Source organism: Siphateles boraxobius, unplaced genomic scaffold (assembly GCF_051911475.1).
Source record: "Siphateles boraxobius isolate OS27281-9 unplaced genomic scaffold, OSU_SipBor_1 7, whole genome shotgun sequence".
NCBI classification, from domain to species: domain Eukaryota; kingdom Metazoa; phylum Chordata; class Actinopteri; order Cypriniformes; family Leuciscidae; genus Siphateles; species Siphateles boraxobius.
In genome coordinates this window covers 34,766,705-34,781,753 of record NW_027509197.1, presented here as the reverse complement: position 1 = coordinate 34,781,753, position 15,049 = coordinate 34,766,705, and the positions used below count along the sequence as shown (strand labels likewise).

General features: G+C 43.9%; 1 protein-coding gene across 4 annotated transcripts in view; it reads left to right on the top strand.

Moving 5' to 3' along the window:
* hdac4 (histone deacetylase 4) overlaps window positions 1–15,049 on the top strand; it is a 260,715-nt gene that overhangs the window by 182,401 nt on the left and 63,265 nt on the right. For 2 of the 4 annotated variants that reach the window (XM_077215662.1, XM_077215664.1), the window contains 5 exons: window positions 12,335–12,463; window positions 12,675–12,787; window positions 13,462–13,538; window positions 13,737–13,836; window positions 14,104–14,299. In XM_077215662.1, coding sequence (XP_077071777.1) covers window positions 12,335–12,463; window positions 12,675–12,787; window positions 13,462–13,538; window positions 13,737–13,836; window positions 14,104–14,299 — 615 coding nt within the window. Of the gene's footprint in view, window positions 1–12,334; window positions 12,464–12,674; window positions 12,788–13,461; window positions 13,539–13,719; window positions 13,837–14,103; window positions 14,300–15,049 lie in introns of all 4 variants that reach the window. The other 2 variants (XM_077215663.1, XM_077215667.1) reach the window with 1 other exon arrangement.

Sequence of the window (15,049 nt, the reverse complement as noted above, 5' to 3'; positions counted from 1 at the left end):
GAATTGAGCTTGAGCTTTAAACACAATTAAACTAATCAACCTGGACGTTGCAATTTGTGACCTAATACCTGCTAATAACAGCTGGGATTCAGGCTGGCGAACAGGAGGAAAGGACAAAAGCAGATGTCGCGTTAACCGAATGTTTTCCGTCATTGACTGATTTTTTATTTATTTAATTTTTTTAGCAGTAATGGAAAAATCTGAAAGCCGTCCGTCATTTTGACAGATTACACTGAGGGTGATGTATTATAACATGTAACTGTAATTCCCACCCCTGTCCAGTTGGTGGCGAGTGCGCTCCAGTAAGGAAACCGTGTTCTGCCTCTGGAAAAAAAAATTAAAACTGCCACGAGAATTAATCAGTCAGAGGCAAAGATGCAAAATCTAATGAGTTGCCTCTTCATCAGTCTCCCTTGATGTGTTAGATAACATCCAGTTTAAGTCGATGTGGACCTGGAGGAAGATTTGAGTTCTGGAAGATACAGAGATTCGATTGAGTTTAGTTCAGTTCATTTTTTACGGTTTGTTCGTATTACAATCGGAATTTTATTTTTTAAATATATTGTATTGTATTCATAATGGTCAAGTTTACATGACAACGATGTACTAAAAACTGAAAAGTTTTTCGTGTACATACGATAATGTATTCAAAACAATCCCCGTTCACACGCATTTGCGAAAACACTTAAAAACATGGCTGGCCAGTAGTTGGCGATGTCACTTTGTAAAGAAAAACTACGCGCTTGTAGACTGAACACGTCATACGAATGCGCATGGCATCACCGTTTTCGCACATTTTTGTAGTTTACAAAAGACAAAAACAGTGTTTGATTTTCAAAAACGTGCACTTTGAAACCCATTTGTAAATGTTAGCGTTTTCAGGCTTCCAAAACACTCTTGTGTAAATGAACTGCCAAAACGCATAAAAAGTTTCCCTTTTTAGTTGAAAATGGTGTCGTGTAAACGGCCTCTTAGTGGCCTCCGCTGACACTGTGGACTTCATCTTCTTCGTGTGGTGTTGAACATGAAAAGTGACAGTCTCTGTTCATCTCTTCCTAAATAAATAAAAATAAATAAAAAAATCTATTAAAAGTCTTGTCATTAAAATATGAAAATTGAAGTTAGTCTGAATCCACTTTATATGGGGTTCTCCTGCAAGAAAATAACAATCTTGTTTTGGGGTTCTTAGACTACTTAAAACGCTTCGACTTGAAATGGTCTTGTCTGCAGCTAATGAGTATCCGTGCCCCTCCCTGAACCTGATGTCCACTCCACACGACTTCTGTTTGCATCCTAAGAGCTCATTTCCCTTATCTGGATCTAAGTGCTTTTTTAAAAGCTGTAGGGCAGAGGTCTTCAATCCTGCTCCTGGAGGGCCACTGTCCAGCAGAGTTTAGTTCCAACCTGCTTCAGCAAACCTGCCTTTGTATATTCAAGCGATCCTGAAGAGCTTGATGAGCTGATTCAGGTGTGTTTGATTAGGGTTGGAACTAAACTCTGCAGGACAGTGGCCCTCCAGGAGCAGGATAGAAGACCTTTGCTGTAGGGTGATGACTTCTGCATGTCATTTCCTGTCGGCTCTGTTGGCAACTTGTTCTAGCTAAGACACTGTCTGCGTGCTCTTATCAGACTGATAACTCCTCCAGATCTCTTGAGCAATCATCATGGTCATGAAAATGTATCTTCAAAATCGTCTCTCGTATTTCATGTTCTGAGATTGAATGCATCAGCTTGTGATCTGAGGTCCTTCTCGGTGCTCTGCAGAAGCTGATATGCCAAGAGGAAGCAAAAAATAAGGGGTGAAGTGCAAAAAATATATATACTATAATTATTAATATACTAATGTTCAATTTTTTAATGCATTGTTATCATTTTATATTGGCCAATATTGGATATTTATTTATGCAAGGTCATTTTGCCGATTTTTGCATTTACTCTAGGTTACATTTGTTGCCATCTAACATAATTTATTGACACTGTTAAATGCAATCTTTAGCAGATTTCAAAAATGCTTAAATTAGCTTGTAACATGTGAAACAATTGATTTTTTATTTACAAAATATTGTAGAATTTTTTATTTTGGTCACTTTTTTTTTCGGCCATAAAATGAAAAGAAATATTGGCTTATTGATTTTAATATCTGCATCCCTAGTCGAATGTTGAAATGGAAGTTAAAATAGTTTTTTCTTCCCTATTGTGATGCATATCTTTGTAAAGCATCTTCTCGAACAAGAAAAAACTGTCGGGCAGGGCTTGATTTTGTCTGTCGGGAATTGATTTGATGGTTGTGGTTTGCTACTGGTCGATCTCATGTGAGTGACAGGTTGTCCCGCCCTCGCGCCAGTAAACGTCATCAGAGAAGAGAAGAGATATCGCTGCAAGAGGAAGGGGAAGTTATTTTGATTCAAAATCATGAAGGTACATGATGGGTTCAAAAATGATGTTTACGGATAATTCATTTATTATAAATACTGTAATAAAAAAATTCAAAAAACAAGACTTGTCAATTTTGATTCCATGGTGACTTTACAACCTTGATGTTGATTTTTCACTTTGTGAAAATAGTTTTCAACCTTAGCATTATCAAACTGCCCGGTAGGGTCACCGTCACCCTTCAAGAGTTGAGTTTGAAGCAGACGTGTGCGAGTGTGTAACATCAGCAAATTCCACGGGCCACTGCAGCGGACGTGTCAGAGTTCTGGAACAGACACACTCGCATGCGGTTCTGCCATCTCAACAGTTTTTAGAAGAGGCAGGTGAGAGTCAAGGGCCTGGAGTCCTCTTTACTGTCAGTGAGAGAGCTCATCCATTCCCTTTACAGCTGCCTGCTATGGCCTATATTTCATGCTAAAACTATTACAGTTCATCAAGTGGTCAAACTGAAGCTGTACAGCTTGAGATGTAGCTGGGTGCAGTGTTTGTTGCATCATTTACTCGGTTCGTAGATCAATGGCTGTTGGGTTTTGAATCTCAATTTAAATGCACGACAAAACAAAATTGAATCTAGCTTTGAGGTGTTGCTCAGTTGCTCACTTGCGGTGAATCATTTTGTAATTGTAAAAGTTTTGTTTCTACTTTTTATTAAATGCCAGATGGCATAAGATTGACACATGGTAAGCCGAACAGGGCTTATGTTAAATTTACTCCTGTCTTTATTACTGCTCCTGTTTCTCCGATCTTGCTAATGCAGGGCATTAATGGCAGCATGCCTAGCTTTCTTTAACATAGATGTCTGGGAATGTTTCCTACCACTTACCAGAAGTGCCATCCTCATATCTACCTAGTTTGATAAGTATAACCACAAGATTGGCTTTTCAGAACAGAGTGCTCTTGAGAGAAGAAGAGATGGAACCTTTGCTTCCTCAACATCTGCCTATTAGTGGCAGTGGCATAGGTTTTTACATTGAACATTCATTTGAACCCCATCTGTAACAACATGTTATGACTCATTAGAAACCGTAGGATTCTGTGATGCAATGCAGACACATTGCACTGTTAACCTTTAAAAGCATCATTAATAGTTCAACATAACATTATTTCTCTTACGAGAGGTTCTCTCTTATTGCGTAAGTTAGCTTACGCTACGGGGAAAGATTCATCTTCTCGAGATATTGAACCCAAAAAATTATCCTTAATTTTTTTTTATCCATTGTCAACGCAGTGCAGCAGCTAGCAGACCTAGAGCAGGCTGTCTAGCGTGCTCATAGGCTGCCCTGCGGGAACTGCAGCAGCCTACCACTGAGCCCGGCTCGCGCCTTCACAGTGTCAAAGCCCCCCTAGAATGGGCGTGGCTTAGCGTATATAAGCAGGGCTCGTAGGCTGTATTCTATGATTTTCATCTCTTCAGCGAAGCTCTCCGCATTGCTGGATCTAGAGAGAAGCCGCCACCGTCGATGAAGCGACAAGCCAGCTTAGGACAGCGCCTGAAGAAGCCGGCTGTCTTCGCCACCTGCAGCCATCCGTGCGAGCTACGCTATCCGGCGACGTATCCTTTCATGCTAAACTTACTGTCTAAAAGAGCAGCGAGCGTCTTTTTCAAGATGCCTCGCACTTCCTGCGGCTCGTGCAGAGCCCCGCTCAGCGACGGGGACCCCCATGTGATCTGCGCTCTCTGCCTGGGCCAGGAACACGCAGCTCTGCCCTCTCGGGGTTTTGTGAGCTCAGCGACGCACTTCCGATGTAGACCCTGCGGGCTCGGCTCGAAGTGTTCTCCCGCACTGCCGCCGCCTCAGGGGACGATGCGCTTGATATGGATGAGGACGCGCCGCTGACAGCTGTTCTAACCGCGGCTAGCTTTCTTTACGTTACAAGAAAGCTATCCCATCCCGCATGCGACACCGGCGAAATAAGGAAAGAGTGTGTTAGTCCCGCCGAGGCCGGACTATCCCCCATTTCTCAAACATTTCTCAGCCCCTCTTAATTCGAGCGGCTGGTAATGTCAATATTGCAGCATGAGCCTGTTATATAACACACACGCCTGCAAACAAACGCCGACACACAGGAACTGTGATGACGCTCTCTTTATCTGCTCGCACTAACTGAAACTGATGTGGTTTCCCCCTGTGGCTCAGTGGCTAAACCCACAGCTTTCACGCCAGAGACCCGTGTTCGTTCCCGGCTCTCGCAGCGGATAAAAATGTTATGCAGTTCTGAGATCGCGGCCACCTTTCTTACGTACAGAAAGCGAACGCGCTCTTCCGCTCGCCCCGTGCGCATGCGTCACCGGCGAAATGAGGAAAGAGTGTGTTTTAGTCCCGCCGAGGCCGGACTATCCCCCATTTCTCAAACATTTCTCAGCTCCTCTTAATTTGAGCAGCTGGTAATGTCAATATTGCAGCATGAGCCTGTTATATAACATGCCTGCAAACAAACGCCGACACACAGAAACTGTGATGACGCTCTCTTTATCTGCTCGCGCTAACTGAAGCTGATGTCATTCCCCCCTGTGGCTCAGTGGCGAAATCCACAGCTTTCGCACCAGAGACCCGTGTTCGATCCCGGCTCCCGCAGCAGATAAAAATTATGCGGCTCTCCTCAGCAAGCTGCCGCATTCAGATCCGGCTCTCGCCGATGGTGTTTTTAGTGTAGAAAAGGTGCCCACACCTCAGTGTTCACCCCTACACACAAGCACAACACTTCCCGTGTCACTCAAAGAGCCCACTCCCATAAAGCGGTAAATAGCCGCTTGAGTGTTAAACGTTGGAAATGTGTCCACGAGTCCGTGCCCACGCCTATTTTCTGCCTGCTCTTTCACACGGCCATTAAAACATTCATATCAGTCAGAATATAAACGTAAGTAATGTGCCCGCCCACGAGCGTTCACGCTTACTAACACACATCTCTCCCCAAGCGCTGCCCGCGCATTCCAGAGTTGTCACAAAACGCCGCCCTCACGGCGTCACATATAACTGTAAGTCTCATGCCTGCTCACGCTTACTTATGAACACTTAGTCACAGAGTCACAGAGTTATCATAAAACGATCCCCATCCAAGCAATCGGGATGTCAAATATGTATGTAAGTTTCGTGCCCGCTCACAAGCGTTCACGCTTACTAGTAAACACTTTGCCCAAAGCGGCTTGCGCGCGTCTCAGGGCTATCATAAAACGCTCCCCATCCAAAGCGATCGGGACTTCAAAGTTATGTGTAAGTCTTGTGCCCGCACAAAAGCGCTCACGCTTACTAATAAACACTCTGCCCAAGGCTCCGCTCGCGCATCACAAAGTGATAAAGTGCGCTTCCCATTCACGGAAATCGGGACGCCTCTTATGTATCAGCCTGTCACGGCTGTCAGCGAGCTGCTGCTTGCAAGCACCGAGGGCGCGCACGCCGCGCCCACACATCCGGTTCAGTTCTCGACCCCGCGCCCACACATCCGGTTAAGTTCTCGACCCCGCAGAGCGCGGCGATCAGAACCTGGAGACCATTCGCCCCCTAGCTACATATATAAAAGCATGGGAAGCCATTCCAGGGGTTTCAGAATGGGTGCTGAGCACAATAAGGCACAGCTGTTCGCTAGAGTTCGCTCGCCGTCCTCCGCGCTTTCAAGCACGGACCGCGACAACTGTGAATGCAGAAGTAACACATCTACTTCGCGCAAGACATAGCGAATTTACTGTGCAAAGGGGCCATAGAATTGGTACCGCCTTCTCTGAGCGAGTCAGGCTTCTATAGCCTTTATTTTCTCGTACGCAAGAAGGACGGAGCCCTCAGACCCATCTTAGATCTGAGATGTTTGAACTTGGTGCTTATGAAAAGACCGTTCAAAGTGTTTACAACCAGAAAAATCCTCACGCACGTTCGCCCGAGGGACGGGTTTATTTATCTCGATCTGAAAGATGCCTATTTCCAGATTCAGATAATACCCCGTCACAGGCCATTCTTGAGATTCGCTTTCGACGGTCAGGTTGATCAATACTCCGTCCTGCCGTTCGGCCTGTCCCTGGCACCCCGTACATTTACGAAGTGCATGGAAGCAGCTCTCGCCCCTTGAGAAATCAGGGTTTGCGAATTATGAACTATCTGGACGACTGGCTGATTTGGCACTCCAGAGACAGAACTGCTATCTCACAGAACTGTGCTCCTCAGTCACATGGAAAGCTTGGGTCTCACGGTCAACTGAACCAAGAGCTCATTACTGCCCAGTCAGTCAATTTCTTTTCTAGGAATAGAACTGGACTCTGTGGCCATGACGGCTCGTTTATCGACACAGCGCACGTGCCGTGCTCGACACCTAGCCGTGTCTTTCCAGAAGGGCAGCATCATTCTTCTGAAGACATTCCAGAGGATGCTGGGCTGTATGGCCTCAGCTGCAGCAGCGCTTCAGCTGGGCTTACTGCGCATGCGCCCGGTTCAACGCTGGCTCAATGCTCGTGCGTCTCGCCGAGCTTGGGCTGCTGGCTGTGAACGAATCAGAGTGACTCAGACGTGTATTACGGCTCTGCAGCCCTGGTTAACAGCCGGCTGGTATCAGCAGGGTGTGATGATGGGAGCGGTCTCGTACTGAAAGCTCATCTCGACAGATGCGTCCAACTCAGGTTGGGGTGCGCTCTTCGAGGGCAGACCGGTCTTTGGCCTGTGGTCAGACCAGGAGAAGCTCCTTCACATAACCTGTCTGGAAATATTACCGGTCGAGAATGCGCTGAAGCGCTTCCTCCTGCTCATACAGGACCACCATGTTCTAGTCTGATCAGACAACATGTCAGTGGTTTCCTACGTGAACCGTCAGGGCGGCGTCAGATCCAGGAACCTCTGCGATCTGACAGAGCGCTTCCTCACGTGGTCTCAGCATCACCTGCGCTCGCTGAGAGCTACACATGTGCCGGGCCACCTGAATGACGGCCCAGACAAACTATCCAGGGACAGCGTCCCCCCCAGGGGAATGGTGCCTGCATCCCCAAACGGTCCAGAAATTATGGCGCCTGTTCGGGAAAGCGGAATTCGACCTATTTGCGTCAAAAGACAACTCTCACTGCCCAATGTTCTTTTCGAAGGACGAGGACACGCTGGCCCAAGTCTGGCCCAGCCGCCCTCTGTATGCCTTCCCTCCGATCTCTCTGCTACTGCAGGTAATCAAGAGGTTCAGGGAAACGCGCTACTCGGTGCTCCTCACAGCCCAGCGTTGGGAGAATCAGATTTGGTTCCCGGAGCTGACGCTGCCCCGTGGCCGATTCCGGTGAGAACGGATATCCTCTCACAAGCTCGCGGCTCGATCTGGCATCCCCATCCAAAGCGCTGGTCTCTGCACACATGGGTAATCAACGGGTACTCGTTGCCCTGCCAGAAGGAGTGATGAACACGATCACGCAATCTAGAGCTCCCTCTACTAGAAAGCTTTACGCGTCTAAATGGTCAGTGTTCTCCAAATGGTGCACTGACAAAAACCTGGACCCACGGACGTGTGGGGTCTCGCGGCTGCTCAGTTTCCTACAAGAGCTGTTGTATAAGGGGAGGTCCCCATCCACACTCAAAGTCTATGTGGCGGCCATTGCAGCATTCGCTGAGTCGACGCGCGGCCGGTCGCTAGGGAAAAATGAGCTTGTCATCCACTTCCTCAGAGGAGCCAGAAGGATGAACCCTCCGCGCCCCCTTCGGTTCTTATGTGGGATCTTTCATTGGTCCTCAAGGCCCTGAAAGCTTTCCCCTTTGAACCACTAGACTCCGTGGAGTTAAAGTACCTATCACTCAAAACCGTTTTCCTGACAGCACTGTCATCAGTGAAACGTGTGGGGGACTTACACGCGCTGTCTGTCAGCGCCGCGTGTCTCGAGTTTGGGCCAAATGACTCAAAAGTCATTCTCAAACCAAGACACGGTTATGTTCCTAAAGTGATTGGCACTCCATTCAGAGCGCAGGTCATTTCTCTATCGGCTCTGCCGTCATCCGATTATGAGAGCGACGTTAATCTCCTCTGCCCATTCAGGGCACTGAGAATTTACACTGCGCGCTCCGCCCCTTTCAGGCGCTTGGAGCAGGTTACGCGTCGACAGGTCTGCAATGCCCCCTGGGCATCAGGGCTCATTCCACCAGAGACATGGCTTCTTCATGGGCATGGTCCAGCGGAATTTCTATTCACGACATATGTGTGGCGGCGGGCTGGGCCTCCCCGTCCACCTTTGTCAGGTTTTATAACATAGAAGTTCCCGCTCTGCAGGCAAAACTTCTGTCAGTTTAAGTGAGATGTACGTTCTGTCGAAAGATGTTCGTGCGCAGGCTACTCTCACGTATACTAGCTCTTCTGGTTGAGCTGCACTATTGGGTATGTGCTATATGCTTATACAGACCGGCGACGCCGCTCTGTATTCCCTATGAGTACTTATGTACAAGTGCTGGCCAACTTATTTCCCACTTATTTGGGTTCCCCGGAAAGCCCTGGGACTCATTGTAGATGCTTGGCGCGCACGGCGTTGACAAAGGGTTCCCGTAGCGTAAGCTAACTTACGCAATACGAGAGAACCTCTCGTAAGAGAACGTATCGGTTACCTAACGTAACCTCTGTTCTCTCTAGAAGAGGGAACGAGTATTGCGTAATCTGCCGTGTTTGCGCCAAGAGCGTTTTCCGCTTCAGTCGATGAACACCAGATAATACAGCCTACGAGCCCTGCTTATATACGCTAAGCCACGGCCATTCTAGCGGGCTTTGACACTGTGAAGGCGCAAGCGCCCTTCATTGGACGTGACGTCACGTCGGGCTCAGTGGTAGGCAGCTGCAGTTCCCGCAGGGCAGCCTATGAGCATGCTAGACAGCCTGCTCTAGGTCTGCTAGCTGCTGCACTGCGTTGACAATGGATACAAAAATTAAGGATAATTTTTTGGCTTCAATATCTCGAGAAGATGAATCTTTCCCCATAGCGTAAGCTAACTTACGCAGTACTCGTTCCCTCTTCTAGAGAGAACCGAGGTTACCTTAGGTAACCTATACATTTTCTATTTTGTATTTTTACATTAACAATGCAATTCATGTTCTTTTTATTAAAAAGTTTTTGTTTTTGAGCATTTTAAAGGAAGTAACAATTTAAACAATAAAGATTTAGAAGAATAAAAACTTTTTATTCTTTAAAAGAAGTTTTAAAAGAATTAAAACTTCATGCTGATTTGTACTCGGCTTTCGCCAAGATAAGCACCAACTAAGACGTAGCTTTACAGTAACCTATGCTTCTCCATCCATTTACGCTTCTTTCCATATGGTGATGTAAATCTCCTTCTGTCTATTGTTAACACGCGTCAGCACACACAAAGGCTGCGCCACAGTGCCGTCTCCCCATGACAACCGTCTGGATTGAGCTGAGTAGGGGACATCTCTAGGGTCTTCAAGTGGGCACCTTCCGTCCTCAGTGTTTCGTCGACTAGCCCACGACACCTCAAGAGGGCTCGACAGTGACTCTGGCGTCCCAAAGTCACCCCCCTCCGTCCCCCACTCAACTCAGCCCAGCTTACTTACCTCTACATCCCTCCTGCTGCTGAGACCTAACCACAATCTCACAATCTCTCCGCAACCCAACCATACGCGCGAACCCGTTTGACTAAGGCTGTCGAGCCCCACTAGTGCGTTAATATATTTTATTTGTGAACTAATGTTCAGCTGTTCGTTTTATGGTCAACTTATTTTCAAATCATGAGTCATCAAGCTTTATAAACACTGGTCACAAACACTAGGCCTATCTTTAATTTCATCAAACTCATTGCTGATTGCACTTAAAAAACCCACAGTCATCATGTTTTCAGGCCATTTCGAGTTTGGTTTTACGTGACTTGTTTACTTACTTTTTAATAGTCTTCCCATTAACACCATAATGTTTTTCATTCAGACCTATTTGCAAACGCGCACCAAAAGAGGCAGGATTTATCGCACAAACCAATCATATACAATCAATTCCAATCATATACAATCAAAACCAATCATATACATTCATAGCACGATGGAGGCATTGCCTCCTCTCACGTGACTTTCCCCCATTTGTTCTCAATTACCCGCCTCCAAACCCAGCACACACTTTAGTGATGGGTCTGTTAAAAGTCATTGGGCTCAGAGGAGGCAAGAGAGTCGCGGCGTCCCGCTGTAACTGTACCTGCTGGTGTCGCTATTGGACACTGTTACTTTAGATAAACGAGTGATTTGTACACTTTTTAATGTCAGATTTTGTAATATTTGCGTTTGTTTTATTTTTGTAATATGGATTATTTTCTCATCCGATTTTTTTTTGGGCACTGCCTCCCTATATATATATATATATATATATATATATATATATATATATATATATATATATATATATATATGTGACGACTTGCTATTGCATTAAATAATATGATCTTGTACAACATTTAATATAAGTTTTACCCAGATATGATATATTAATTATATATATGTTATAGTTTATTATTCTTAGTCCATTTATATCTTACCCATTCCTGTGTTAAGCAGAAATGTTTAAAGAAATTGTTAGGTTTGTGCTTAAATACTTGGGGTATTAAATGGTGTAAGAAAAAAAAGCTTTTTCTTTTTTGCAATATTATAAAAAAAATCTTTTCAATGGCTGTAAAAACGTGCCCCTCAACACCCAGGGCAGGTCTATGTGTATGATTTGAACACTTTGACAGGTTTATTCATGGCTTTTGTTAGTGCCTGCAGATGAGTTTATGTTCTAAAATACTATTGAGTGCATTGGTCCTAATGAACTTTGCGTGCTCACATTTCTGGGCCTTTCACATTTTGACACAGAGTCACAAACGAAGCAAGGATCAAGCGCCAAAGCACAATTGGGGCAAGAGAGGGATTGAGTGGTCTTTTGTTGGAGTATCTGAGCAGGTGAAAATGTCAGCCGTGGCTAATGGGAGAAATGTTTTTGCCTGGATGACAGCTTCAAATAGGCATGACCCTCTCTGTGATCTTTCATTTTATTAATTGCTGGCCAGGCCTGTGTGTGGCCTCAGTGGCGGGCCTGTTCTGACACGCTACATCGCACTCCCAAGAGCATGTGTTTGCAAACTGTTTGACTGAAAGCACTCGGAACCAAGGGTATTCATTTACAGTGTTTACACTTAGACAGACTTGATTAAACTTTTGAGCAAGTTGCTGTGCCAGGCTGGAAGTTGTTCAAATTCTGGTTCGCACCATTGTTTTTCAACTGGAATCTGAATTCACAAGCATAAAGAGTGACCTGAGATGGCCTCTTTTATAAGGATTAATTAGTTGGTTGGTTCAGGTCAAGCTAGTTTCAAACTACTTGTTTTTTAACAGTTGTATTTCGCAGAATCAGTCCTCAAGCTATCTTTTCACTGTTTACGAGCAGAAACCTTTCTCAGTGGAGAATCAGGATTTTTAAGTTTTACATGCATCCATCCATATGACTGATTTGAAAAACGTTTTGCCATACATTACATTGTATATAAAAATAGTGAGCTTAAGCATGAAGTATCTTGTACACAAATACTATGTAAAATAATCAATGTTTTATCAGAATAATCTACACTTTTCAGTATAGAATGCTTTGAATTATAATGAATTAGAAAATTATATATAAATAACAAAAACTTCAAATGCATACATTCATACATAAAATGAATGAATTAAAATCCATCTAAAACCAAAACATCCCAATTCTCCACTGAGAAACATTTCTAGTCGTAATAGGTGATAAGAAGGCTTTAGGACTGATTCTGAGGAAAAGTTTGAGGTAGACAAAAAAGGCGGTTTTGGAACGAAGCTTAAGTGTGTGTTCTCTATTTAGTTGTAATGTCACACATCCTGCTACTTGAACGCACTGTTGCATGATTAAATATCTGTCCTGTTCTTGCTTTATTTGAATGACTGTCCTCTTTCCGTTCCCCATTAGCATCTGAGCCTAACCTGAAGCTACGATCCAGGCTGAAGCAGAAAGTTACGGAGCGCAGGAGTAGCCCGTTGCTTCGGCGGAAGGATGGGCAGGTCACCACTGCAAAGAAACGCTCTCTGGACATGGCAGGTGAGAGCATCCATCTTGAACATAGTTCATGTTTTATTCATAGTGAAAGTAGAGACATGTCAAAAAATGATTGGCAGAAGAGTGGGTAACTTGTGTCTCCTGCAAGCTCACCACAGATCAATGACCTGACTGCTAGGCCATGATTCCAGCATCCGTGCACATTTGACTGACACCAAATTAAACGCGTTTTTTCCCACACATTTTCTCTCAGAATCGGCATGTAGCAGTGCTCCTGGTTCTGGTCCAAGTTCACCCAACAATAGTTCAAACAACATTACCAATGAGAATGGCATCGCTGGATCCATCTCCAACAGTCCAATGGAGGTACAGAGCACAGCATACCTCACCAGCTTTAGTATGACACGGACTTTTTGGGTGATGAAGCTATGATGACCACAATTGGTTAAGATCACGATAGCATGTAGACATTTTGCAGTGAGTAAAGTTTTTATCATGGTAAACTTTCCCAAACTGGGGTTTGCCAGGGTGTTCGTAAGTTGATAATAAGCTAATATATCATTTTAAAATAAATACTATCATGAACTGAATCTTTTTTTTTTTCATATTATTAATATGATATAGATTTATATTCATATGATAATAATAATTATATATACATATATGTACATATTAAATGTAATATATAATCACATTCATAAATATGTATATATATACCTTATAAATAGATTGATGATTAAAAAAAATAACTAGACATTATATTAGCGTTATTATACAAATTAATGTGCCATTTATACAAGCCCTTTTTACGTTTTTTTTTTTTTTCACACTTTCCTTCATTGAGCCTAAAGCCTCTTAATAAGTATTACATATTTGCAACACATGGCATCTCTCTTGTGGCTTATTGGTGTATTCTTAAATGGACCTGTAAATCTCTTTACTTTTTAGTTTTAGCTCAGTTTTATTGGTGGTCACATTGGCCATGTTGCTTTGGGAAGTGTCCTGCAATTTTCCTGGCTGTTTCAATGCATGTTTTTCAGACGTCGACAGTCTCCTTCTGTAGACACGTCCCGCAGGGGTCCGGAGAGCGACCAGACAGAGCTGTTTGTTTTTATCGGTGGGGTTTATTTATCTGTGCGTGTGTGTGTGTGTGTGTGTGTGTGTGTGTGTGTGTGTGTGTGTGTGTGTGTGTGTGTGTGTGTGTGTGTGTGTGTGTGTGTGTGTGTGTGTGTGTGTGTGTGTGTGTGTGTGTGTGTGTGTGTGTGTGTGTGTGTGTGTGTGTGTGTGTCTCATTCCAGCCATCTTTGGCACACAGACTCGCCGGCAGAGAGGGTCCTGTTAGCCAGCTGTCTCTGTACACATCGCCCTCCCTTCCCAACATCACCCTGGGCCTGCCAGCCACCGGCCCTTCCAGCGTGAGTTCATCTTTCTTTTTCTCCATCGGGGGCCGGCCCTCTTGCGTGCGCTCATAGAGACTCCACTGTCTGGACCGTCAGGTTGCCACATGAGGCTTTTCAGCACCACTGGCATTTTAAAAAGAGCCTTTTGAGAGACAATGGCTGACCACAGCTTAATGACGCAAGCAATATCCTCACACAAGAATTATTTACGAGGGAATGTCCTCTCTTCTTTGCCCTGGATTCTTTTTAGCTTATGATCTCTCTCTCTTTCCATTCACATAGATGGCATCTGGCCAGCAGGATGGTGACAGAATGGCAGTGCCAGGAATACCCATAACCACTCCGTTCATGCCAGGATCCCACCTGCCGTCTTACCTGACTGCCTCCTTAGAGCGGGAGAGCGGCTCGGCACACAACACACTCCTCCAGCATATGGTGCTTCTGGAGCAGTCAGCCGCTCAGAACTCCCTGGTCGCAGGTCAGTCTCAGTCATAATAACCAATATTGATGTTATCAGGACACCTTTTACCTGCAGAGATGGGCTGAGTGCTGACTGTTGTCTCTGGTAAAAAAAAATATATATATTGTGCATTATTTTTCGCAACATCAGCTGACAAATGAAATGATAAGAGAATGTCTAGAACATATTACCATAGAATATATTGCCTTGTAAATTGAATCCTCTGTATTATATTATATTATATTATTCAAATACTATCTATCTATCTATCTATCTATGAAATACAATATATCCACTATTATGTTTCAATGTTTTATTTTACATTTCATTATTCACAGTTTCTTATATTATATTATATTATTATAAAAATACAATATAAGAATGCACTATTATGTTTCAAAGTTTAATTTTAATTTAATTTAAATGTTCCATATTTTCGTAAAGGTATCTGTAAACGAAGCATGTAAAGTTTAATATTTAAAAAAATTACTTTCAATTTGTTTATTTATATTTAAAATATAATATGACAATGTGCTATTATGTTTCAAAGTTTTATTTTTCTTGGCATTATTCACCTTTTCTTAAAGATATCCTTAAACAAGCCATATAAAGTTTAATATTCAAAATATGTTCATTTTGATTTATATATTTGTTTGTTTGTAGTTATTATATTTTAAACATTAACAAAAGAAGAGGGGGAGGGGCATTATTGAACAGATTATGGCATCATTCTACATGTTAGCTGATGTTATTGGTTGTAGGGAAATA